Source organism: Ctenopharyngodon idella, chromosome 16, assembly GCF_019924925.1.
Source record: "Ctenopharyngodon idella isolate HZGC_01 chromosome 16, HZGC01, whole genome shotgun sequence".
In the NCBI taxonomy this organism is placed as follows: domain Eukaryota; kingdom Metazoa; phylum Chordata; class Actinopteri; order Cypriniformes; family Xenocyprididae; genus Ctenopharyngodon; species Ctenopharyngodon idella.
In genome coordinates, this window is record NC_067235.1 from 17,191,345 (window position 1) to 17,217,774 (window position 26,430).

The window sequence follows — 26,430 nt, forward strand, 5'->3', positions numbered from 1 at the left end:
AATAAACAAATAAACAGTGCTATCAGCTGATGCAATTTATTCTCAGTGAATAAACTACTTTTAGGCACATCAAAGCTTTACATTATCAGACATTCTGAAACTGAAGTGAGTTTTAACAGCCATACACACTGAAAAATTCTAAAGACATTACTCTTCAATCATGATATTTTTATAAGCATGCAAAGACTGAAAAAATGGACTCACAACCCATCAGAGTATCGTTTCTTCCCTTAGTTTTATCCTTCTTCTTATTGATATCCCAGCCATCAAAGAAGCTCTACAAATATATAATCAAATAAAAAGAGAAAGAGAGAAAAGAGAAAGAGAAAGAAAGAGAGAGAGAGAGAGAGAGAGAGAGAGAGAGAGAGAGAGAGAGAGAGAGAGAGAGAGAGAGAGAGAGAGAGAGAAAGAGAGAAAGAAAGAGAGAAAGAGAGAGAGAGAGAGAGAGAGAGAGAGAGAGAGAGAGAGAGCATTTTTGTTAGTTGTAAGAGATAATCACAGTATCCTTAGATTTTGTTTGAAATACATTTTATTACAAGACAAAAGTAGTATGACATAAGTAGCATTTAGACCGGAGATTCTGGATTGCTTTGTAACCCCCCAAAAAATTGAATTGTGTGATATTACATTAAGCTAAATTAAATATAATTCCACTTTCACAAAGGATGAGCAAGATTTCATGGTTCTGTTGACCATAAATATATATACCATAAATATATATTATTTACACACACAGTGTTGGGGAAAATTATTATTTAAAAGTTAGAAGTAAAGCATTACAATACTGTGTTACTCCAAAAAAAACTTAACTAATTGCTTTACTTAGTTATGCAAAGTAATGTTACATTACTTTTGTGTTACTTTTTTTTTTTACATGGGCTGGGCTTGCTGTTTTTTTTAAATAATAATAATAAAAAAGTTATAAGTAATTTGGTGAATGTAAAGGCCATTTCACACCAAAAGTGAAATAAGCCTTAGGCTGAACGAAATGCAAATTCAACCCTGTGATGTTTATCTAATGTCATTTTTGCTTATTAGCATAGTTGAACTTGATCATCGAAGGTCAAAAGCAAAGACATTGCTTAATAAAGTGAAATTAAATACATAAAGTCTCTTTATGAAATTTAACTTAATTATCGCAGGTTTGCATAATAATCTAAGTTTGCATTTCACTGCTTTTATTCATTTTGAGGAATACTGAATGTGTTTCTGTTTAAGTGAGATGAGTAAATACATGATCACATTTAGTCTAGAACCAAATTTAAAAAGCAAATTAAAAAGTAATCTGTTACTTTACTAGTTACTTGAAAAAAGTAATCTGATTACATACAGTAACTTGCATTACTTGTAATGGGTTACCTCAAACACTGCACACACACGTGTGCGCGTTTTTGTGATTTATGAGGACACAAATTTATATAATGACAAGGGTATTACGACGTAAACATGAAATATGAGGACATTTCATGAGTCCTCATCTTTAAAATAGCTTTGAAAACATACTAAACAATGTTTTATTAAAAATGTAAAAATGCAGAATGTTTTCTGTGATGGGTAGGTTTAGGAGTAGGGGTACTGTAGGGGGATAGAATGTACAGTTTGTACAGTATTGAAACCATTACGCCTATGGAATGTCCTCACTTTGATAGCAAAACAAACCTGTGTGTGTGTGTGTGTGTGTGTGTGTGTGTGTGTGTGTGTGTGTGTGTGTGTGTGTGTGTGTGTGATTCTTAAACCTCAAAAAAGTACAATGGAGAATGTGTCTTTGCATTACAAAAATGGCACTTGATTTGATATTTTAAGGAAATACAGCACACATGTAGTGTTCAAGAAAACCTTTTCTCAATTTTTTTTTTTTTTTTTTTTAAGATTCACATTATAAAACAACACATATTGTGGTGAAAATTAAACCAAAAAGGTATTTAAATCTCCTTTGTGGTTAATATAGAAGGCCAAACCCACCCCCAAAAAAACTTATTTTTGCACCTTGCTTGTAGGACAGACCTCTACTCTCTCTTTTCCACTCTATCTAAACTAAAGATTCTGTCAATAAGCACTGATCAATGGACTGTACTTGTGGTCCACGGGGAAATAAAGCTTATGAAACCCTGCCGTTACATTTGTGTTCTCTCTCAAACTCTGTGTTTCTTTTTTTTTCTGCTTATGAAGCACAAAGACACTGACCTCAAACACACACACACACACACACACACACACACACACACACACACACACACACACACACAGCGTCACTATGTCCAGGAGAGTGCGTATTGATTTTTGAGCTGAATCTGTTTCACACTGAGGGGAGAGTTTAATGAGTCCACAAGCTGAGCTCCAGAGAGGCAGGACAGTGGCAGAGCTCTGATTGCGTGGAGGGAAGTTTTGTCTCGTAGCTCTGTGGACATCAACAAATAGAGGAGAGTCAACAGTCCACATGAGTGTGACGCCGAGAGAAGATGCTCAAGCCAGAGAGAAAATTAGCTACGGAGGAAAAGAGGGAGGGATAGAAGGAGGAAAAGAGACAGCAGTGTAGGGCGCTCTTTGTGCAGTAATGCTGAGGGGCTATATGACCTCTACTTTCATCTCAATAACTGCTCCTCTATAGTCCATGGGGGAGTGATGTGAACCTGTCCGTGAAGAATTAGAAATGTTGCCATAGCAACTAACTTAAGTAAACTAAAGATTTTTAATAAATACTATAATAGTATATAACTGATACTAAATTAACACTGCTTTAAACTTTATTCCAGTCCAGGACATTGTGATGAGCTAAATCTGAGTCTGAAAGGAGTATAAATTATTTTCTTTTTCTGCACCATCTTAGAAAAATTAGCAAAATTTGTCTTGGATTTGATCTGAATACTCTTCTCTTAGTGAGTTTAAAACTATTTTGAAATCCAATGAAATTGAAACATTTGACTGTAATTGCTATAAATGTTTTTTTTTTTTTTTTTTTAATAAATTGTTTTGTATTTTTATGCCATCTGGATCTGGTTACTTATTTTCTTGGTCTAATCTCTCTTGTAAAAGTGATTTAAATCTCAAATGGAGCAACCTGGTTAAATAAAGATTCAATTATGATAATGAAATGCAACATAATTAACATAACTGTGTTTTCATATTTGGAAATTTTGCCAAAATCCAGCTAAAACTCATTTTAGATGGTGGATTTCAGGTTTTTAGCTGGTTAGTCTCAGACATCATGCTGCTGACTGTCTGTTCATATTGCACACAAAACTGGAAAGCACTTTCTTGATCTAACACGCTATAATGTGCCAGGTTTGTCAGGTTAGTGGCATCAAAACTTTTAAATTGATAAAATTGACATCGAATTAAAAAGATATACAAAATCAGAGCGAGGTAGGTGGTTCTTGGTCAAAATAAGCTGAAATATGGGCCAGACCTTTACTCTGCTAGGTCAAATGTCTGGCTATGCAAGACTAGGTTGAGGTCAAGCTGGTTTGGGCTGGTTAATGAGCAGCACACAAGCTGCCATGTTCCAAAAAAAAAACAAAAAAAAAAAAACATTTTGACTACCTCAAGCTGGAATGAGCAGCTGTACTTCAGCAGGGCATGACAACAGTGTGAGAATGTCATATTGTTGAGAGTTGATAAGAAGTTTGGAGTGTGCGTTTGTGAATAAACATGCATCTTTGCATTAATGTGTTTGTGTGTTGGAGATTTGATGCAGAGGTTTGTTTTGACAAGGCCTGTAGACGGTGAATTCTGGTCTCTGAGCCAGACATCTGTTTGCATCCGACAGGTCCCTCCACTAAGAAAACAGCAGCGCCCAGATAGACCGCACTGTAAGCAACACTAAAGCCCAAGCATATTCGGACTTCTTGAAATAAATCAGAAAACCTGTGGTGGCAGCTGTGAAAGATTTATTTTATTATTATGACAGAAACCTCTTGCTCAAACGTTTTCAAAGATATGCTATCAAAGACTAACTACAGCCTGATAGATGTGGTTTCCACTGAAATAAAACTCAAAACAGTTGTTAAACAATTAAAATTTTTAATCTGATTAATTACATGATGTGCCAATTAATTGATAGCAAATTAATCGCACATCAAATTTGGCTGAGAAATTACCCCCAAAAGATAAAGTCATTATTGTGTTAAATGAGAAAAGCATCAAATAGACATTAAAAAAAAATAACTTTAGAAAGAAATATTTTATTTGATTCAACATAGAATGTATTACACAATCTTTTAGGCTATGATTTTTTGTTGTTGTTGTTTTGTTTTGTTCAGATGCAGAAGCTGCATCTGAATTGGTATTTAGGTATATTTACCCGTGTGGGTCTGGGCCGGGTGTGTTAAATGCATTAAATAATTTTAACGTTTTATTTTTCCATAACTAATTAGTTAAATGAACATGTTAAATAGACAGCCCTAATAATATATATATATATATATATATATATATATATACACATACACACACAACTTTTTAACATTTTAACTTGTTAAAATAAAATAAAACCTACCTCATACTCCTGTTTAAAGCCATAACCTTCTGCGGTTTTCATCTGGTTGATGTGTTGTAGGAGGTCAGCAACACGCACTGCCGGGTGAAGCTGACCCGTGTGATAGGGTGATCCTTTACGGCCACACTGACGCCTTGGCGATCCACCCAGCAGACTGCTGGACTCATTCATGGAGCTCCGTGGATCACCTTGGTGAAAATAAACAAGGCACAAACCAAATGTTTGCACAATATTTTTTCATTCAGTATAAACATATACAATAAACACATGGGAACAGCCGTACCTGAAATAAGCAGCTCAAGAGTCTTGGAACAGTTTCATAAAATAACCAATAAACATTTTAGAAAAATAACAAAACTCCAAACAAGTATAATAGGGTTAATCTGAGAATTATCATCCCCTTATGGCAATTCATCTTCTGTGTTTATAATTGGTATTCATAAATATGATCAGGGAGCAATTATGAATTCATGACTAGGGCTGTGTATTCAAATAAATTAGTAGTCTGCTACTCATTTCTCAACGGAAATAGGAAAGAAGAAACCCAGACAGTATATTCCATGCAGTAGACACTTTAAATGTGGCAAGACAGCTCTGAGACGTGCCATTAAAACTTCATTTTGATCAAGAGATCTGTCTCTTAGAGACATCAACTATTCAGTGCCTGCAGAGTCAGATACCTTTGAATCGGATATTATTAGCATTTTATTTTGCCTGCTCTAATTTCTTCCATATTGAAATCCTCGACCATGATGCCTTTAAGGATGAGCTTCTGGAGCAGATCTGAGTCCATTTGCATCTGATAAACTGGCTGCGGGTTTTTTTATTTATTTTTTTTATTTTTTTATTTTTAAGTATACTATTTGTTCTCTCACTTACTGGTTTGCATGGATTTATGTTTATATTAGGATTTATAGTCTTATGTCAGGGGAGAATGGCTGTTATATTAGGATGTGGACAGCACTAAATCTCATATTTAAGAGCTGTGAAAGATTGAGCGATTACGGAAAGACTGTGGCTTTGATGAATCTTTCACACCGACTACAAATGAGGACAAATTAACAGGAGCTTACCTAGTGCCTGAGCCTCACTTTAACTGTGTACGTGACTTAAAGTCTCTAACCATTCATTTGTGCTCTTTGCCGTTAGCACCTAGTACTCTCGCTTTTAGCACCTTGTGATTGTGAGGAAAAAAAATGTAAGAGTTCTTGCACAGTACAAAAATAATTTCATCATTATGTTTGTTTATATCCATTTTCTGTCTTTTCTTCTCAAGGTTTTCAGAGTTGCAACTAGTTCTTTCATCAGTTTAATCACAAATGAATTAAGAGTGCTGGATTAAGTCTAATCAGGGTTCCCTCTCTTTTTCAGAGACAATTTCCAGGAAATTTAAAATTTCATTATGAAGGGAATAAAAGACTAGGATCACAGATTCATGACCTAAAGTAATATATTTTAGAAGTTTTTAAAAAAACGTATGGTTTATGTTTTAATTTACAATATATTATTGGCAGTATGCAGTCATTGTACTTCAGCCTTGTCTTTTTTGTGCAAAGCACACTTTCTTTATTCATCTTAAATGTTATAACATATTATATTTATAAACTAATCCAAACAATCATAAGTAATCTAATGAATTATTATAACATAAACAAGATTTCACAATTGCATAATGCTATGAGATTAACGTTTTAAAATAATTACAATATTGAATAGTAAAAAAAAAAAGAACAGATACTTTTAAAATTGCCATCAGTAGGTGGCAGCAAATAACGTTCTTAACGAGTGAGTCATTGGAGTCATTCTTTCAAATGATTCGTTCAAAACGCTTATGCATTTACAAACTAAGCAAATGGCGGTCTGAACGGGTCATTGAATCAGTTTCTCAAATGATTCAAAAACAAATCCCCATGATGTGTTGCTAAGAAACATTCTGCTCCGGCTTTGTTTTTGTTGGAGAAACAGACAATATTTTGTCTAAAATGTAAGTAACTTCTTGTTTAGTGAACTGTAGCAGAAAATCAATATCACATTTGCAATCATGCTTTAATTAAGTTTATACAAGTAGCCTACTTTTATATTACCGTAGACAATACATATAGCACACCCTTAATTTTAAACAGGACTGAGCTAAAGTCTTTGCCTAAAACTCGTGTTTACTGATTAATGGAAAAAATAGCATAAAATATAAAATAAAAAACTATCATATAAGTAGTCTATATGAAGCCATGCTTTGCGTGAGGAACTTGAAATCATTCTTAACTGACAATCCAAGAACATGATCATTCAAACCAGTTTTGTGAACTGAATCAACCAATTCACTGAAAAAGATTTGACTTAAAAGAACGATTCTTTTCTGAACTGGATATCAATACTTCTGAGTTCACACAGTCAAGATTTTCAGTGAATAATGACTAAATGTATGACTGTTTCTCGCACAAAGCAATGGCTTCAGAGCACTTTAATCACACTTTTATGGATCCTGGTGTCATTTTGGAGCTTGACAGCTGCAGTCCTCATTCACTTTTCTTTAAAGTGATATTCTTTAAAAATTTTCCTTTCATGTTTCATGGAAGAAAGAAAGTCAAACGTGTTTGGAACAACATGAGGGTGAGTAAATGATGACAGAAATGTCATTTTAGAGTTGAATTTCCTTCAACACTTTAGCTTAAGTTTTAGACCTACTTGAGTTCCCATCATGTACTGCGGCATTATTCAGTTATATGGTTTACTGTTTGCTGTTTTCACTGATGCTGTTATTGATGTGTTAGTTGTCACTCCCTGTTATTTATCATGAGTATTAGCATTGTAGTCGTTGTTTCGGTTGATGTAATGCAATGTGCAAATTCATTTAACTGGAATGAATAAGTGGAAACAAAGCAAGACATGTGCATGCTTCTTGGTTATTCGTTTTTTTTTTTTGTTCTTTTTTTCATGCATTGCTTTATTAATAAAGCAGATTATATATAGTTCAATCAACTTTCTGCTCAACGAACAATCCTGAATTGTTCTACTATTACACAGGGAGCTCAAATATTAAAATCATGTTTCTAGGCACAAATTAAACTTAAAGGAATAGTTTACCCTAAAATGAAAACGGTGTCATCAATTATTTATTCTCATGTCGTTCCAAAAACCCATAAGATTTCTAATGCTTCAAAACGTTCATAAAGAGATTGTAAAATAAATCCATATGAACCGAGTGGTTTAATCTAAGTCTTCTGAAGACACACGGTTGTTTTATTTGATGAACACATTTAATATAGGTTTTATTCCCATGTAAACACTGATCAGCAAACATACACAGAACACTCAGATATGGTAAACAGAAGCTCAACCGTACATGCTTGCCACTTCATTCATATGGATTTCTTTTACAATCCTTTTATGAACATTCGAACCTCAGAGATTTGAACAGACTTTCAATGGAGGGTCAGAAATCTCTCAGATTTCATCAATAATATCTTTATTTGTATTTTGAAGAAGAAAAAAAAAGTTAAATGAGTTTGGAACCGATGTCTTTTTCTTACTGAACTCAATTGAGAAAAGTCTCTTTTTTCGTTTTTGTGAAATTTCCATTTCATTTCTTTTTTTATTTTAGAGCTTTTTAAATTTCAAAATGAATGGGAAAAATAGTATATAAAAATATAATAAAAATATCACAAAAGTAGTCTATATGATGCTTTGTGTGAGGAACCTTAAGTTGTTATTCACTTAGAAGCTGTTAACCAATGAATGAATCAATGAGTTGAATCAGAAAACAGGATCAATTCAGACCAGTTTTGTGAACTGAATCAACCGATTCATTAAAAAGATTTGACTCAAAAGAACAATTCTTTTCTGAACTGGACATCAATACTCACAAACTCAAGATTTTCAGTCAATAATGACTAAATATCTGGCTGTTTCTCACACAAAGCATATTAATTCAGAAGACTTTTATCATAATTTTATAGTTCCTGGTGTCATTTGGGTGTCATCCTATATTGACTTTCAATGGAGTGACAGAAATCTCTCAGATTTTATTAAAAATATCTTCATTTGTGTTTTCGAAGATGAATGAAAGTGTAATGGGTTTGGAATGACATGAGAGTGCATAATTGATGACGAAATTTTCCTTTTTGAGTGAACAAACTCTTGAAGTTCAAGTTGAGGTGTGTGCGCTTGTGCTGGGTCACGTCTTACTGCGAGTGCTGCACGTATGGGTGTCCATAAATGACAAGGCCATCCTCTCGTCCTCCTGCAGAGTGCTCTGATCAGTGAAACTGCGCTCCATGGAGCCCATCATATTACTCTTCTCCTGCCTGTACGTAATGGGGGTCTTATTCATGTTCACCGGCTTCCTACTGAGGAGACAGAGAGAAGAGGGCGAAGAGAGAGGGGGGGGGGGGGGGGGGGGGGGGAGTTGAGAAATGGAACGTGAAGGAAACGAGAGAGAGATGAGGCGAGTTAGGGGAGTTGGTAAGAGAGAGAAAGAGAAGATCATCACTCCGCTGCCACCCCCTCTCTAAAAAGCGCACAAAAAAGCCATGAGAAATGATGATGTGCAATGGAAAAGAAGCCACTTACGGATAATAAGAGTATGAGTAGTAATCCCTTCTGGAGAGAGAGAGAGGAAAAAAAATAGAGGAAGAGAAGAAAGGGGAAAAAAGAGAACAAGAAGAAGAAGGGACATGAGATGCAAGCACTGGCAGAGCTCTGATTAGAGTGAAAAATGGCAAGCCGTCAGCAGCTTGCATTTGCCACGCAAGTAATGGGACGCATGCAGATATGCACAAAACCTCAGCCAGAGCGGGAAATGGCAGCCTAATCAAATATGTCGTCTTGTTGCTTTTAACGATTTTAACAAAGTGGCGTGCTGAGAGGGACTTTTATATTCCCTCTCCGCAGTGGTGACTTCACTGAGGTTTGGCGGCATAATCTAACCTAAAATCCGCTAAATTGTCCAATGAAACGCTTGGAGAACACTTCCATCTGCTTTCGTATTTCAAACATTCTTCAACTCCATTTTGGGGTGCATTTGGATTAAATGGCTTAAAACGTTCTGTCTTACACAAAGGCCCAATATCTCTCTTTCCATTTCAGTGGGAAGGACTCCCATCGCTAACTGAAGTAGGCGCGTTACTGTGACACTTTATCTCTGGCTAAATGGCTGCGCTGAGGGTTTGCTGCACTCAAACGTTTAGCTTATATAAACGTTTTTTTCTTTTCACCCCAGTAGTCAGAAAATGAAAAAGAGAGGCTGAGGAGGTATGTTCTGATAATTTTTCATGTTAAAGATAAATAAAATGCTCAAATGCAAACAAATTAGCCATAATATTTGAGATAGAAATACCAGATTAAAAGATGGATCCCCTCCAGCTTAACCAAGGTGGTCTAGCAGACTTAAAACTGGTGGTCACAAGTTTGGAATAATTAAGATTTTTTAATGTTTTTGAAACTCTCTTGTGCTAACCAAGACTGCATTTACTGGATCAAAAATACAGTAAAAAAGTAATATTGTGAAATATTTACTGAAAAAAAAAAAAAGGTTTTCTATTTGAATACATTTTATAATTCAGCTTTTCCATCACAGGAATAAATAAATTACATTTTAAAATATATTAAAATAGAAAATAGTTATTTTAAATTGTAATAATATTTCAAAATATTACAGTTTTTACTGTATTTTTGTTCAAATAAATGCAGCTTTGGTGAGCATAAGATACTTCTTAAAAAAAAAAAAAAAAAAAAAAATTAAAATCTATTCCAAATGTTTGACCAGTAGAGTAAACATGTTGACGAAGAGGGTCCACAAGGTCAACCACTTAAAGGGTTAGTTCACCCAAAAATGAAAATTCTGTCATTTATTACTCACCCTCATGTCGTTCCACACCCGTAAGACCTTCGTTCATCTTCAGAACACAAATTAAGATATTTTTGATAAAATTCGATGGCTTAGTGAGGCCTCCATTGCCAGCAAGATCATTTCCTTTTTCAATGCCCAGAAAGCTACTAAAGACATATTTAAAACAGGTCATGTTACTACAGTGGTTCAACCTTAATATTATAAAGCGACAAGAATACTTTTTGTGCACCAATAAAACAAAATAACGACTTTATTCAACAATATCTAGTGATGGGCGATTTCAAAACATGAAGCTTCGAAAGTTTCATGAAGCTTCGAAGCTTTACGAATCTTTTGTTTCGAATCAGTGGTTCGGAGCGCGTATCAAACTGCCAAAGTCACGTGATTTCAGTAAACAAGGCTTTGTTAGTGTTTCAAAATTTCAATAGTTTACGTGACTTTGGCAGTTTGATACGCAAACCACTGATTTGAAACAAAAGATTCGTAAAGCTTCGAAGCTTCATGAAGCAGTGTTTTGAAATCAGCCATCACTAGATATTGTTGAATAAAGTCGCTATTTTATTTATTTATTTATTTTTGGCGCACAAAAAGTATTCTCGTCGCTTTATAACATTAAGGTTGAACCACTGTACTCACATTAACTGTTTTAAATATCCACCGGATTTTATCAAAAACGTCTTAATTTGTGTACCGAAGATGAACGAAGTTTGGGACGACATGAGGGTGAGTAATAAATTACATAATTTTCATTTTTGGGTGAACTAACCCTTTAAACCTGCTAGAAATGCATGATATTCCAGCATCATATTGTTTTTGTTGTTGTTGAGATTAGAGTTTTTTAGAACACTATGTTTTAGACAAAATAGTAAAGATATTTAATTTAATAATATTTAATAATTTTCTAATTATAATAACAAAAACAACAACAACAATAATAATACTTTATTATTATTATTAATCAATTTTAATATTGGTATAATATTTTTAGAGATTTAGAACACTATTTCTTTAGACAAAATATTATATTATACTGTAATTTTAATATTTTTTTCTTAAATAAATAAATAAATGGGACATAACATGAAAATAATTATCAGCTTATCACGCATGCCTAAACAGCAATAAACCATCTAAAACCGACATAACATACAAAAGTCTAAAATAGTAGCCTCTAGTCTAGGCAATCACTATTCATGCATGAGAGAAATTCATATGAAAAACAGAATGTGAATGGTCTTTATCTGTTCCTGAAGATGAATCTATGAGATGACCATTGCGTAGATTCATCTTCAGTGATTGGTGCTGTTTGAGGAACGAGAGGCCCATGTCTCTCATTTGCCACTGGATCCGATGACCTTTTGAGAACCGTAGGCTAATTATCTCTGAAAGCACACTTTTTCCATCCCAATTATTGGCTCATTTCTGGTTCAGGGCGGCAGCGGGCAGGGCCTAATTAAGTGAGTAATTGAATTGCATTTCTCTTTAATTAAATATTTCACACTCAGATAATCTCAGAAGATGAAAACCCTTGGCAATCTCTCCACCGATGCACGTGAGAATGCAGGGGAGAACACCTGGGTGCCCTTTGACTGAGCCGAATAATCGAAGACATAAACTGCAATGGGTAGGTTTAAGTTAGTTACAGCTGAACGCACAATAGCTTGATCTCTCTGGAACAGATTAAGTCTCATTTAAATAACACCTTCACAAGAAATATTTGAAAATGGCCCACAGGCTTATAACTGTCAGCGTCTATGACAAAGAAAAATTTGAAGTGTTTCTTTGTTTTGCAACACATACAGCGGCTCCTAAAAGTTTTCGGACACTTACATCAAATGTTAAAATGTATGAATGTCACTGCATACAAAATAAAATATAATAGATTAAAATATAATATAAATATAATCTATATCTTTCATTGAAAGAATTAAAATACTTCTATATGTACACTACCATTCAAAAGTTTGGGATTGGTAAGATTTTTTTAATGTTCTTGAAAAGTCTTCATGTTTATCAAGGCTGCATTTATTTGATCAAAAATACAGCAAAAACAGTAATATTATGAATTATTATTACAGTTTACAATGATTACAAAAATTGAACAGCATGTATTTCAAATATAAATCTTTCTGTAACACTATAATCGCCTTTACTGTCACTTTTGATCAATTTAATGCATCTTTGCTGAATAAAAGTAATAATTTCTTTTGGGAATAAAAAAAAAAAAAAAAAAAAATATATATATATATATATATATGACCCCAAAACGTTTGAACGATACTTTTTTCATATGTTTTATGAAACCTAAAGCAATGACAAAGAAATTGCATGTGAAATTGTGACTTGAAAGTACAAATACGTTTTGCATCACAGTCATGATTTAAAGCAAAGCATGCTTTGGCTGTCACATCTTCATCCTGCCCAGGGGAACTCACCCTTTTTTAATGATTATGATAATGGCCCCCAGTAGCAGTATCAGGACCACCAGCCCACCAGCACACACTCCTAGGATGAGCCCCATCTCCTCTGAGCGCTGAGTGACCTCAAGAGCTCGCTGATGGTCTTTACAGGCCGCTAAAGAACACACACACACATAACTTTTGAGGACACCAGCAATTATTTATAAACATACAAATCAACATGAATTAACATATTAAATAGGAAAAAAAAACAAAAAAAAAAAAACATACAAATTCAAAGTGCCAAGAAGAGAAAAGAGATTCAAATGAGGCCTGGAGGAAAATAACATTTTATACGAGATTAAGATGGTCACACTGGTCACCAAGCTAAATAACATGTATGATCTCAACACTAAAGGCCCATTTACACTAAGAACAATAACTATAACAATAGTTTTAATAATACTATAATAATTGGGAAGTCTACAACTTAAACGATAAGGACACAGAGGAACAATACAATTGGAATCATTTCCAGAGTGATTTTTCCAGCTGATGAAAGATACAAACATTGGCAGCCAATCAGAATCCACCTAACTTTAAACAGCTTGAACATTTAAAGTGGCAGACGACAGAATGGCAGTGCACTCTTCTAAAAAACAGAATGCTACCATGCGTTGGTTGGATACTAGTATAGTTATCTTTATAGTTATCATTTTTAAGGTTTTTGATGAAAACAGTCCAGGATTATTCTCCTTATAATGGACTTCAATGGCCTCCAAACGGTTGAAGGTCAAAATTATAGTTTCAGTGCAGCTTCAAAGGGCTTTAAACGATACCAGACGAGGAATAAGGGTCTTATCTAGCAAAACGATCAGTCATATTCTAAAAAAATACAAATGTATAGGCTTTATATAAACAAATGATTGCCTTCCAAGTGCTTCCGCCAAAACCGTACTTTCGTATTCTTCAAAAACGCCTTCCCTATTCTACTTACAGAACGAACGCAGCGCCAGTTAAATTTTTTCCGTAAGTAGAATAGGGAAGGTGTAGGACATACAGCGTACAATTTTTGGAGAATACGAAAGTACGGTTTTGGCGGAAGCACTTGGAAGGCGATCATTTGTTTATATAAAGCATATACATTTACATTTTTTTCGAAAATGACCGATCGTTTCGCTAGATAAGACCCTTATTCCTCGTCTGGTATCGTTTAAAGCCCTTTGAAGCTGCACTGAAACTGTAATTTTGACCTTCAACCGTTTGGAGACCATTGAAGTCCATTATAAGGAGAAAAAATCCTGGAATGTCCAAAAACCTTAATTTCTTTTCGACTGAAGAAAGAAAGACATGAACATCTTGTATGACATGGGGGTGAGTAAATTATCAAGAAAATTTTATATGAAAGTGAACTAATCCTTTAAGAGCTAACAGGGCTAAAATGTGGTCAACTAACTGTAACAAGACTAACTCTAACCAGGTGTGATGGGGTGAAGACAGAAAAATTGGATGTCGATCAAATGGATGGTGCAGCATTGACATGAGTACAGCTGATCAAGCTCTTAAACCAACTGATTACACTATTTTAAGGTGTCTTGGTTACAGTGTAATTACACATTAAGGTACTGGTAACTACATGTACTTACTATAGGATTAGGATTAGGGTTTGGTTTGGTTTAGGGTTAGTTCCATGTAATTATGCATAATTTATAGTTATTACTATACTAACTATAACATATGTAACAATTATATTGTAAAATAAAGTGTTACCAACCAACTTGTACCAACCAGGTAATGACAAGCTAGAAACCATGTAAAACAGAAAAGCTGGATTCTTCTGCAGGTTTAAGCTGATATAAACAGATAATCAATGTGAAAAACAGAAAACAAGAGACCTATGGCCATTCACTGACAGAAAGAGTGAACGAGGCAAGACAAAATTGACAATCTGAGTAAACAGCCCCTACAATCTAGGCTTGAGTCAAAACCCAAAATGCAGTCATGAGCCACGGTGAAAGAAATAAAAGATCTCTGGCAATTCTGAGGGGGCTCCTTCAATCTCTCATCAAGAGACGTTTCTCTACTGTACCACGCAGATTGCACGCCTCTTCTGTGGCGCGAGTGCCAACTGCACCCGGTCAGCTATTTATCCCAGGCACCTGTCTCCATTGACAGCATGTGGGCAGGGGTCATTTCACAATCTGAGGCTCCTGGGGAAAGCATGACTCTCTGTCACACCAGAGAATGAGACTGTGTGATCCAAGAGAGAGAGCAAAGAGAAAGTGTGCATATGTAGCGGAGCCTGAGGCAAATTGCCCTGACCTGGACACGCTGCAGCTGGGCTATTTATACTGTTTTTACACACTCATGCTTGTACAGCAATGTTTTGCATGTTTTTGTGGGTTTTTTCTGATGATGAGAATGTGTGGAATTCTGTATGTTCTGCTGTTTTCACAAAAACATCAAATTTAAGTTACACTAAGACAGTAGGCTTTTCCAAATGAGGTTGTGTGCCACATCCTAATCATAATAAAACATCTAAAAGATATACATCTAAATGATATATGACAGATTTAAAATTTATACTTCCTAATTTTCCTTCAACCAAAAAGCTATTTCATTGGCTAACAGAACTATAATGCTGAAATCATATACTACTGCTTTAATATGTTTTCTTAAGAATGATAATTTTCTCTGTCTGCTTTCATCTATGCCATTAAAAAATAACATTATGGCTTCATGTCATATGGCAACTGTAGAAGGAATTATGCGAGACACATTAAGATGCAAAAGTATAATTTATCATCATGTGGTCCATGAAATATATCATCAAGCAGACACTTTCCTCGAGGCAGACATTCAGCTGTTACACTATTCATTTAATTGGCAGAGGCAAGCAGGTCTGTTGCCTCTGTTGCGTCAATTTACGACTAACGGCAAGAAAAAAAAGAGGCAGATAAACTCAAGAGGCAAACAACCTGTGAAACAATCCAACCTCTCATACGTCTGCAAATGACAAGAAACTGAGTGTAATTTCCAACCACACTGCTGGCTCCAAGAAACCACCAAGTAACTATTTAAACTAATAGCCGGTTACTTGCCAATGAGGCCATGTCTCCTTAGTCAAACCACAGTGGGAGTCTTACGTCTTGTTGAAGAGGGACTAGAGATCTTTGTACTCTGCCTAGTGTTAGCGCTTTCTTAAGATCTCAGTGGCCTGAAAGCTACAGGGCTATATGAAAAAGAGTGTGAGCTAAAGCCTGAGGAAAAAGGTCTGCTTTAGGGCTCCACGCAAGGCCAAGACTAAAAATAAGTCATAACCATGTGGAGGGATGTGGGGCAGCAAGAAAAAGAATTTGCCACGGTGCTCTCTGCTCCCTCAACTGCCAAAGGCAGTTTCAAAACTTCCCCATCTTTCTGTGACAACGGCTTACTCAGAGTGGCAAAGAAATGCTTCTGAAAACTGAGGAGCTTTGTTTTTTGCCTTTTTTCTGTTGACTGAAGTTACAAAATCGCATTGGATTGAGTCATAAAAAAATACGTCATTATATATCAACCCTCGTGTGGTTGCAAACCTGCATGAGTTTCATTATTCAGTGGAAAACAAAAGGAGAAATTCTAAAGATTGTGCTGGTCGTTTTAATTACAATGAATCATTTACTGGAAAGATCCCAATCAAAAGAAAGATTCATTCAACATTTTCAACTTAAATTTTAGTCTGTTCCTCACACAGTGCTACTGCATCACTTTAGAAGACTTGCAATACAGTGTGCATGGTGTACAGTCATGTGGACTACTTCTATAATAACTTTGTGGCACTTCTGAGTTTTTGAAGTTTAAGAGCCTCAGTCTTTGTAAAGGCATGGAACTGACCAGCATATTTCCGCTAAACGTTTCTTTTTGAACGTCATCCAGGTTTGTAAAGATATGAGATGACAGACATTTCAAAGTGCTTGAAGGTAGAAGAGTTTTAAAGAAGCGTAATTCTAGACCATTCCTACCTTTTCAATCCAAAGCAACTTTCTCTGTGACAGACTTTATATATCTGAAGACAACAGAGACTATACTTTCACAACCCCCCCATGGAGACCCCACATTACTCTAGACTTGAGAAGTCAGACTCCCGCAGGAACCTTTTGAAAAGAGCCCAACCATGAATTATCTTAGAAGAAATCATCTCCTTTTTATAGACTATAGTGCTTTGGTGCAAATCTCCACAGACACAGCCATAGATTTGCATCTAAGGCACCAATACAGTGTGCATCTGTATCAGACTGATAACATTATTAAATATACATAATATTTCAGATGTCAACAATGAAAAGTTCTGATCTAGATGTCTTACGTCTACAATTAAATGCTCTAAAAACTGCTAAAAAAACAAAACTCTTTTCCAAAAATGGTAAGAGAGTGTAAAATGTAAATATATCAATTAGTAAAACATAATCAAGTGAAAAAAGCAGAAATCAATGATTTGCAAATAGCTTTTGAACTACTATTAAAATTAAATAAAGATATTTTTATATTACTTTTTCATCAATATATTTTTTTTTATCCATTTATATCTTTGTCTTGTGTCAAGCAAAAATATCTTAGCATACTAAGGAGCAAAATCACAGATTAAATTTTCATTTTTTCACTTCAAGCATAAACCTCAGTAAAAACAAATAGACAACGACATAGGATATTATGTCAACATAATAACTCTACCACATGTAAGTACAATACTCTAAACATAAGAAAAGATTAAAATGCAAGTTCATGCATAATCTTCACAATAACATCTAAATCATGAGTACTTAATTAGGTATTAAATGTATTCATCGCATGAAATATAGATGGGAAAACATCTATTAAAGTTTGATGCAAACCTGATCAGATTTTTATCGCCATGCTGAGTTTCCTTTCAGAATATCAATTAAGCCCAACACAGGCATGAAATTTGTTTCAAGATTAATGTGAGCACCTGCTGAGCGCACCAAAAGTGGAAATTAGCACTTGGAGTTACAATGAAAGTCTATTGTTCTGTGAAGATTGCCAAGGGACTGTTAATTAAACTGTCACCTGTGCAAGGAAATGGGATTCTTGGCAGCTTAGTTTTGTAAGACTATACAATTCGGTTACATTTTGAGCACATCAGGGTGTCTGTCAATTTTCTTGTAGACCTTGACTGTTGATTCATAGGACATGTATGTGGTCAATCAAAATCAACAACCTCAATTATGGATTCCTTCTTGTCTAGACCATTTATTAGAAACCCTAATAAATGAATTAAATGCAGTGAAACAGTTTCTTGTCCCTAAGTTTGTTAGCACTCCGTTAATTTGTTGAGGAAGTCGAGAGAGCTCTATTATGTTCATCAATATGTTGGCGTGTTAGCCTACATCCCAAATGTGTGTCTGTCTGTGCCCACTGAACAGATGGGACGACAAAACTGGCCTAAAACGTCCACTTCCTCCTCTTGGCTTCATGCTTGGAAGGCTAGTCGTCACCCTCATTACTCAGTCTCAAAAAGAGAGCCAGGTCGATTTAACTGGGAGGCTGTGCTCACTAGCAGCAAACGCCTACAATAGACTACAATACCGTGCTGCCCGTACTGAGCCCTGATGCCGTTCGATAGAGGGGAGTGCAGTTCTTTTTTGTTGTCTTGACAGGAATTTATGCCTCCTGAACCTTTTCATCTTCCTCTGAGGGGCCTGACAGGTGGTAGCGTGTATTGACAGTCACAGGTGACTCCATCAGTCGTGTTTGATGTAAAGGTTCTTTCTCCTGACCGGACAGGGGCCCGAAAACTGATCTCTCTCTGCCTGCGTGCTGCGGCGTATCTTCGCCGAGACTGCCCACCCCAGACAAATCTGCTTTGATACAGTCCACTCCCCTACCGCAAGCAACCAAAACAAACATGATGAAAGAGTGACCTGTTCTCCGTTAGTGCCCTTGACTCCAGAGCACAAAGGGGGCGGGGGGGTATATAAAAGAAAAATCTGTGTGTGTCTAGACACAAAATTTCACTGTAAAACAATACGCATCCCAAAGCTGTACACTATGCTTTGCCCTTTAGGGAATTCACGGACGCTCGCAACTCAGGTTGGAAATCTGAGCGCTTGGGGAAAAAGTGCACATGTAAGATTAGCTAGTGAACCATTATGGAGTATTTCTCAGTGGTACAGCTCTGAGAGGTCTGAGCAATGATCATAGAGCTGGACTACTGAGCTGGAAGAGGGAAACCACTTTGGTACCAAAACCTAGCAGAGTCCCTTTAGACCAAGCTCACTCAGTCACTATGTGAATGGGGAAATCCATATTGTTTTTTCACAAGTGTTTTACCTGTATTTTGAATTACACCATTGTGGATAATGTTCTGTACAAGACATTATCCATCAAGTTTACGGATATGCCTTTAACTCTAAAATACAACACAATGCATTGTGTAATTCAAAATACGGGTAAAACACTTAATACGGAAAAGGCCTTCATATAAACACAGTACATTGGGCCCTTTTATATGGACTTTTCTTAGAGTATAGAATGTGGTTGTCACTCCCATAAATAACCGAACTGTGTGTAAATGCAACCCTATTAAAGGGTTAGTTCACCCAAAAATGAAAATAATGTCATTTATTACTCAACCTCATGGCGTTCCACAACCGTAAGACCTTCGTTAATCTTCGGAACACAAATTAAGATATTTTTGATTAAATCCGATGGCTCAGTGAGGCCTCCATAACCAGCAATGACATTTCCTCTCTCAAGATCCATTAATGGCGTGTCGAATCATGATTCGGATCGCGTGTCAAACCGCCAAACTGCTGAAATCATGTGACTATGGTGCTCCGAACCGCTGATTCGACACGCTGATTCATAACACTCCGAAGCTTCCTGAAGCAGTGTTTTGAAATTGGCCATCACTATATAAGTCGTTATTATTTTTTATTTTTTTGGCGCACCAAAAATATTCTCGTCACTTTATAACATTAATATTGAACCACTGTCCTCACATGAACTGATTTAAATATGTTTTTAGTACATTAATGGATCTTGAGAGAGGAAATGTCATTGCTGGCTATGCAGGCCTCACTGAGCCATCAGATTTAAACAAAAATATCTTAATTTGTGTTCCGAAGATGAACGAAGGTGTTACGGGTGTGGAACGGCATGAGGGTGAGTAATAAATGACATTATTTTCATTTTTGGGTGAACTAACCCTTTAAGGACTCAAATACAGGACTGACAACCGTATTCTGCTGCTGTGAGAATTTGGCTCAAATCTGCTTGTGAAGTTAAAGTTCTAAAAACATATTTCAAATCAGCGATAGAATCGGACAACAATGACTTTATAAACTTAGTTCAAATCATTAAATTAAAAATGTTATTTTTCAGGCTAGTCCTGCTAATGTGCATACACATTCTAGAGTAAACTATCAGGTGATTGGCTGCTGTTATTTTATGACAGGACTTCCTACAGCTGCTGCCGTGGCTCTGTCAAAAAGGCAACTGACTTGTTTAACTCTAATGTGGGACTACAGTTGCCATATTTAGCATAACAATTTCTTCCATTCAAGTGCTCTATCTCCACACTTTTTGATGTCTCTGATGCTAAAAACAACATTGGTGCACCATCCGCCTGAAGCAAACTGTTAGTTCCAGTGGGATCTGGAAGTAGAATGCTGATGACATCTTAGAAAAGCTGTGACCCTCAGGCATGTAACATTTTGAATAAGTGAATAGCAAATATAAACTCTACTTGTGCAGTCTGAATAACAGCATATATTCAATCCACTACAATTTTTTATGTTTTACTATTTGTGGCCACTCTATCATACTTTAAAGGGTTAGTTCACCCAAAAATGAAAATTCTGTCATTAATTACTCACCCTCATGTCGTTCCACATCCGTAAGACCTTCGTTCATCTTCAGAACACAAATTAAGATATTTTTGATAAAATCCAATGGCTCAGTGAGGCCTGCATTGACAGCAAGTTCATTTACACTTTCAAATGCCCAGAAAGGTACTAAAGACACATTTTTAAAACAGTTCATGTGACTACAGTGGTTCAACTTTAATGTTATAAAGCGATGAGAATACTTTTTGTGCGCCAAAAAAACAAAATAACGACTTTATTCAACATTATCTAATGATGGGTGATTTCAAAACACTGCTTCATGAAACTTCAAAGCTTTACGAATCTTTTGTTTCGAATCAGTGGTTCGGAACGTGTATCAAACTGCCAAAGTCGCGTGAACCATTGAAATTTTGAAACACTTATGACGTAACGAAGCCTCGTTTACTGAAATCACGTGACTTTGGTGCTCCGAACCACTGATTAGAAACAAAAGATTCGTAAAGCTTCGAAGCTTCATGAAGCAGTGTTTTGAAATCACCCATCACTAGATATTGTGGAATAAAGTCATTTTTTTTTTTTTTTTTGGGCGCACAAAAAGTATTCTCGTTACTTCATTAAGGTTGAACCACTGTAGTCACATGAACTGTTTTAAATAAGTTTTTAGTAGCTTTATGGGCATTTAAAAGTGTAAATTAACTTGCTGTCAATGCAGGCCTCACTGAGCCATCGGATTTTATCAAAAATATTTTAATTTGTGTTCCGAAGATGAATGAGGTTCTTACGGGTGTATAACGACATGAGGGTGAGTAATTAATGACAGAATTTTCATTTTTGGGTGAACTAACCCTTTAACTTGTTTACAAACTCTACATTCTCTTCATTTTTTAAATGGGTATTATAATTTTTTTCCCACTAATGTGACAAAAACAGTTGTCATTGATTTCATGGCTATTTTCTACCTTTTTCTGACCCTTAGAATCAAATATGAATAGAATCCTATTGTCATAAATTACAAAAACATTTTATAATAATAACACAACATATAGTTTCATGGCTGCAAATTTTCAGTACATTGATTTCGACCTTGCATACAGAAGGGCAATTCACCTCACACTGTCACAAAAAAGAAAAAAACAGCACAAAACGCACAGTACTTCTACAAAAAAAAAATGTTCTGTAGCATCAGCATTGAATAACTCACCTTTACGGGCGATGCGGATGCAGTTTATCCTTGTTTCCTGTGAGAAAAGAGAACAGAGATGCAGTGTCATGCTGTGGGAAACAGTCAAACAGCAGAAATGAGACTGCACGATACCTGATGTGATGTCAAATGGGCTCACACTGACTTTTGCTGATTCAACAACAGCATGAATGCCAGTAAAAGAGAAAAAATATATTCAAAAACAGCACTGTGCCTTACTCACCCTACTTGAGTATGTATTTTTTTAGTGTGTGGTGATAAGATATAAGCTTTTAATGTACAGAAAATGGCAGCAGAGGACAAAAGAGGCAGGGGGGATGACTTCCAGCCAGGAGAGAATTATAAAAAGGAATTAATTTGTTTGAAATCGCAGTTGATGACATACTGGTGTTATGAAAACGACCTTTGTCAAATAGCGCTAATGAGATCCAAGCCCATAATCCAATTCCGGCCTGCCACCTCGACAAGAAGATGCATTATCAAATTAAGATTTACAGATGCTAATTCGGGCATTATGGAACAATTATGCAAATCTTCCCATCCGGAAAAGGAGTGAGAGGCCTCTGCTTAAACTGCGGCTGAATTGCTTTTTTTAATTGAAAACCTATTTCAAACTGCCTTGGCTCCTAAAGCCCATCATAACCCTATATCATCTCGGAAAACATACAGAAGGGAAAGGGAGGGAGGTAGGAAGAGGAAAAAAGGTAGAGACGGACTTGCACTGATGTTTCAAAAGAGGGAAGAGGGACACGCATGGATATTTTAGCCCCCCCTAAAACATCCACACGCTTAAAAATGTCATGTAGGCCAATCCAGGCTTTACGAGAAACCCATCTTTATCTGCTCCAGCAGCCATCATTGGGATGCATGTGTGCCATGGTTCCCAATACACACTCTCCCATGAGAGCATATCACAGGGATAAAGCAAACACTGCCTGTTTTCTCCAAGCACAGAGCCGGTCCTAGATGTCGCACCATAAGAACTCATAGATCACCATGCGTGTGAGAAAAGACTGACCCCAAATGACAGGCGAGAGACAGCCAGTGGGCTTTGATCAGACAGACGCAGACACAAAGCTTTAAGCTTCCCTGCTCTATTTAATCAAATTTGTGGGAACGGTCATGGCAGGCACTGCAAAAGGGGATCTGTCAGCAAACTCAAGCTAAGTAAATGAATTATGAGCACTATAAATATAACAGGCCCAGGGAGGCATGGGAAAGGAACTTATTAGAAAGCTCCTACTTGGTTCGAGAAGTAGAAGAGGCATGCGAGAAAAAGAGAGGGGAAAAATCTGCTATGCAATATAAAAAAAAAAAAGAGATATATATGGTGAATTCAGGTTGATTGGGACACTTTTTCCAATTCATCTCAATTGCAAAACGTGTCCCAGTCACCCTCAATTCCTATAGTTTAAATTGTAAGGTATAATGAATGATCAACTGTCATGAAAATAATATTGAACTTACAGTATATTTGCATAAAGACCTAAAATCACTTTACTTGTGTACATATACACAACATACACAATATGTAATGTAAATAAATAATATAATGTAGTAAAGATAAAATATATATGTATTATAAAATGATAAATAATCATTACATAATGCATTTTTTTCTATTTTGGGGTGAAATAAGACTATATTTTAGTCAAAAAAAAATCAGTTCATGCCATTCATTCTATGTAATATGCATTTTAAATTAATATATAATATAACAATTATAAATTATACACATACCTGTACAAGGGATGTCAAAATTAACGTGTTAATGCATGCAATTCTTTTTTTTTTTTGGTTTAACGTATTATTAAAAATGTAGTAGTCAACATTTGAAGTGGATCAAAAACTTTCATCAAAGTTGTCCTAAAACCTTCTTCTTAGGACAACTTAGTTCTTAGGACAACTTTATTGACCTTTTTTTGATCCACTTCAAATGTTGACTACTGTATTTAACGCAATGAAAGCAGTCATCTTTTGGCTGCGCTTCAGCATTCAAGTGCTATAAGGCGCAAAAAGCGAACTCAGATCTGTACTGGCACGCTGTCTGTGAAGCGGCTCTCTGTGAATACCCAAAAGTGTGCACAGAATGCTGCACAGTGTGTCAGCACAACAGTGATTTCTCTTTTGCGCTTGAACGAACAAAAACACAAAAAACTTATGTCAAAATTACTGTTTTATCGAGTATTCTGGTAAACACAGTCTTAAATGAGTTTAAAAGTGTTAAATAAACGTAAAGAGTTGTGAGAAAATAAGCTGTGTGTCAGATCCGCTTCAGGTCTTAAAGTGACAGCAGCCTAATAAACCTGCTGCTGTCTGTGTCATTAATGTTAATCAAAGAACAAAAGACAAAGAGAAAAATCACTCACTGCTCCTGACTGAGTCACATTTGTAGTCTTTAATCCACCTTATTTTTCAATGCGGAAGTAAGATGTTTTCTGTGAATTTGTGAGACTTACGATTTATTAGTCGCTATAGGGAAATAATGAGAAGATTGTCAAAGTGCAGTACTCTGTAAAACTGTTTGTGCTACAAACCAGCGCGTTTATAATTAAGACAATGCATTAAAGTAATATGGTAAGAAATACCAGTTTGCAATATCAAGCAGCATAACAAGCTGTTTTGTACAGCTAAAAATAACTGGAAGCGAATGACACCTGAAGCCAGACATTAAAATTACAAATGGCCATGCCCACTCTTACCTGAAAAATAAGGTGGATAAGGATTCATCTATTTTCAATTTATAAATTATGCAGCGAAGTCTTTGCAGTGTTCATTAACTGCACAGATACAGAAATTATTCAAGAAATTATTCCATTTCTGTATATTTACCTGTTAGACCTACCTGAAAACCTTAAAGCACTGTTTACAAGGTTACAAGGATAAAAACAATGAAAACAATAACATTTTGTGCATGTTAGCAGGGAAAGTAAAAATCTGAATAGGACCAATAGAAAAAAACCCTTAGCCCTGATATATTAAAAGCACAGGTAAATGTGACATTTATTACAATGGGTTTATGTGAAGATTGTTTTAAGTTCACTTAAATTAAAAGTTGTTATATTTTTTAAAGCCTATTAAATGTTAAAAATTATATCCTTCAAATATTATGCAATGTTCAATCGCTATAATTAATGGCTAAAATTTAAAAAACAAAAAAAATTTAATAGAGACATCAGTATCAGCACTGGTATCAGTGATATTGGCATTCATTTATAATGCTTATAAAAGATGCCAATAGAAAAATATTTAAAATATACTGTATATATGTTGTTTCCACATTATTTTGGAGATTCAATGTGAAAGTATTACAACATAAAAATATATTTAAAACTTTGTTTAGGTGTGATTAATTGCGATTAATTACAGAAAAATTTAGTTCTTTTTTTAATTGATTGACATCACTATTGCATACTATAAAGTTAGAAATAATTTTAAATTATAAATATGAACTAGACATACATGTACAGTATTTTGGTGAGAAACATCAGCATCAGATCATGCCATTCATCCTGGTAAAACAGAGCAAAAGATGACAATTAGAGAGAAAAGTCTCATTGAACATGTCTGGTCAGTCCTAAAGGGTTTAGTACCATTAAAAAAAAAAAAAAGGAATAAAGAAAAAGCAATGTTTTTCTGTGTGTATGAGTGAAAGAGAGCATTTGGTAGCTACAATCTTTTTGTTTTGCCTCTAAGGACTGTTAAGGAAGCAGAGGACAAAAAAAAAAGCAAACAAAGAGCAGAGACGAAAAAGGAAGAAAAGCAGCCATTTGTAAACAGCAGAGAATCAAAGATCTGTTAAAAGCATCTTTATATATATTTATCACTGAAAGCAATTACATGAAGCCCTGACAGCATTCACAGCTCTCTAATGGCTAATTGTCAGAATTATGGCCAAAAATGCAGCAGAGGACTTTCTTTCTTGTGCTGCTGCCAAAAGCTTTGAAAACCACTTACAGCCATAAAGTTGGCTAAGAGACAAAGCAAAGTATATTAGCATTGTTTATATGCAGTCAAGATAAAAAAAAAACCAGAACTGTTTAAATTGGTAACAGGGGAGTGCTAAATGCTAGCTAAGTCTCCTGAGCTACGTTCCCTTTAGCTTAGACTGTCAGCCTTTACAGCTGTTATTGCAGCATAAAATAGAGCTGAATAAAAATGAATATTTAGCTAAAGGTCGGTCAAGTAAATCAGCAGAACCCAAAGGAGACTGAACCCTGCGATCAGTTTCCAAGACGTACGGTTTAAAGTAGGGAGAAACCAAAGGGGAGGTGGAGTCACAATGGCTTGGCTGACAGGTGCATTTCAGTCTGTAAAGCGTGAGAAGCCCTGAGGGGTTCGGCGGGGAGGGAGTTTGTGTTTGTACTATAGGTCATCTAGAGGCATTTTCCTTCAAGGCCGCCAAAAAAACCCAACTGTGTAATAGTGTAGGTGAAGTCCGTCCAAGTTTTGTGTCTCTGAATTGCTGTTCAGAAGAGTGGAATGAGCCAAGCTGGCTCATCCATTCCTCCAGGTGCTGAGCCAATGTGATAACCTTCTTCTAAATGTCAGCCACATCTTTTTGAGCATGAGGTTTGCTAGCTGGTGTCAAATCTAAATGGACCATTAAAAAATCTTTTTACTCCCACAACCTTGAAATGCTC

The 26,430-nt window shown here is 35.7% G+C and overlaps 1 protein-coding gene across 15 annotated transcripts in view; it reads right to left on the reverse strand.

Moving 5' to 3' along the window:
- The window catches only part of ptprub (protein tyrosine phosphatase receptor type Ub), a 237,756-nt gene that overhangs the window by 37,863 nt on the left and 173,463 nt on the right, over window positions 1-26,430 (reverse strand). For 5 of the 15 annotated variants that reach the window (XM_051865407.1, XM_051865412.1, XM_051865409.1 and 2 more), the window contains exons 13-18: window positions 21,788-21,824; window positions 12,779-12,917; window positions 9,065-9,094; window positions 8,681-8,841; window positions 4,496-4,683; window positions 205-277 (exon numbers count right to left, since the gene is read on the reverse strand). In XM_051865407.1, coding sequence (XP_051721367.1) covers window positions 205-277; window positions 4,496-4,683; window positions 8,681-8,841; window positions 9,065-9,094; window positions 12,779-12,917; window positions 21,788-21,824 — 628 coding nt within the window. The remainder of the gene's footprint in view (window positions 1-204; window positions 278-4,495; window positions 4,684-8,680; window positions 8,842-9,064; window positions 9,095-12,778; window positions 12,918-21,787; window positions 21,825-26,430) is intronic. The other 10 variants (XM_051865418.1, XM_051865417.1, XM_051865415.1 and 7 more) reach the window with 4 other exon arrangements.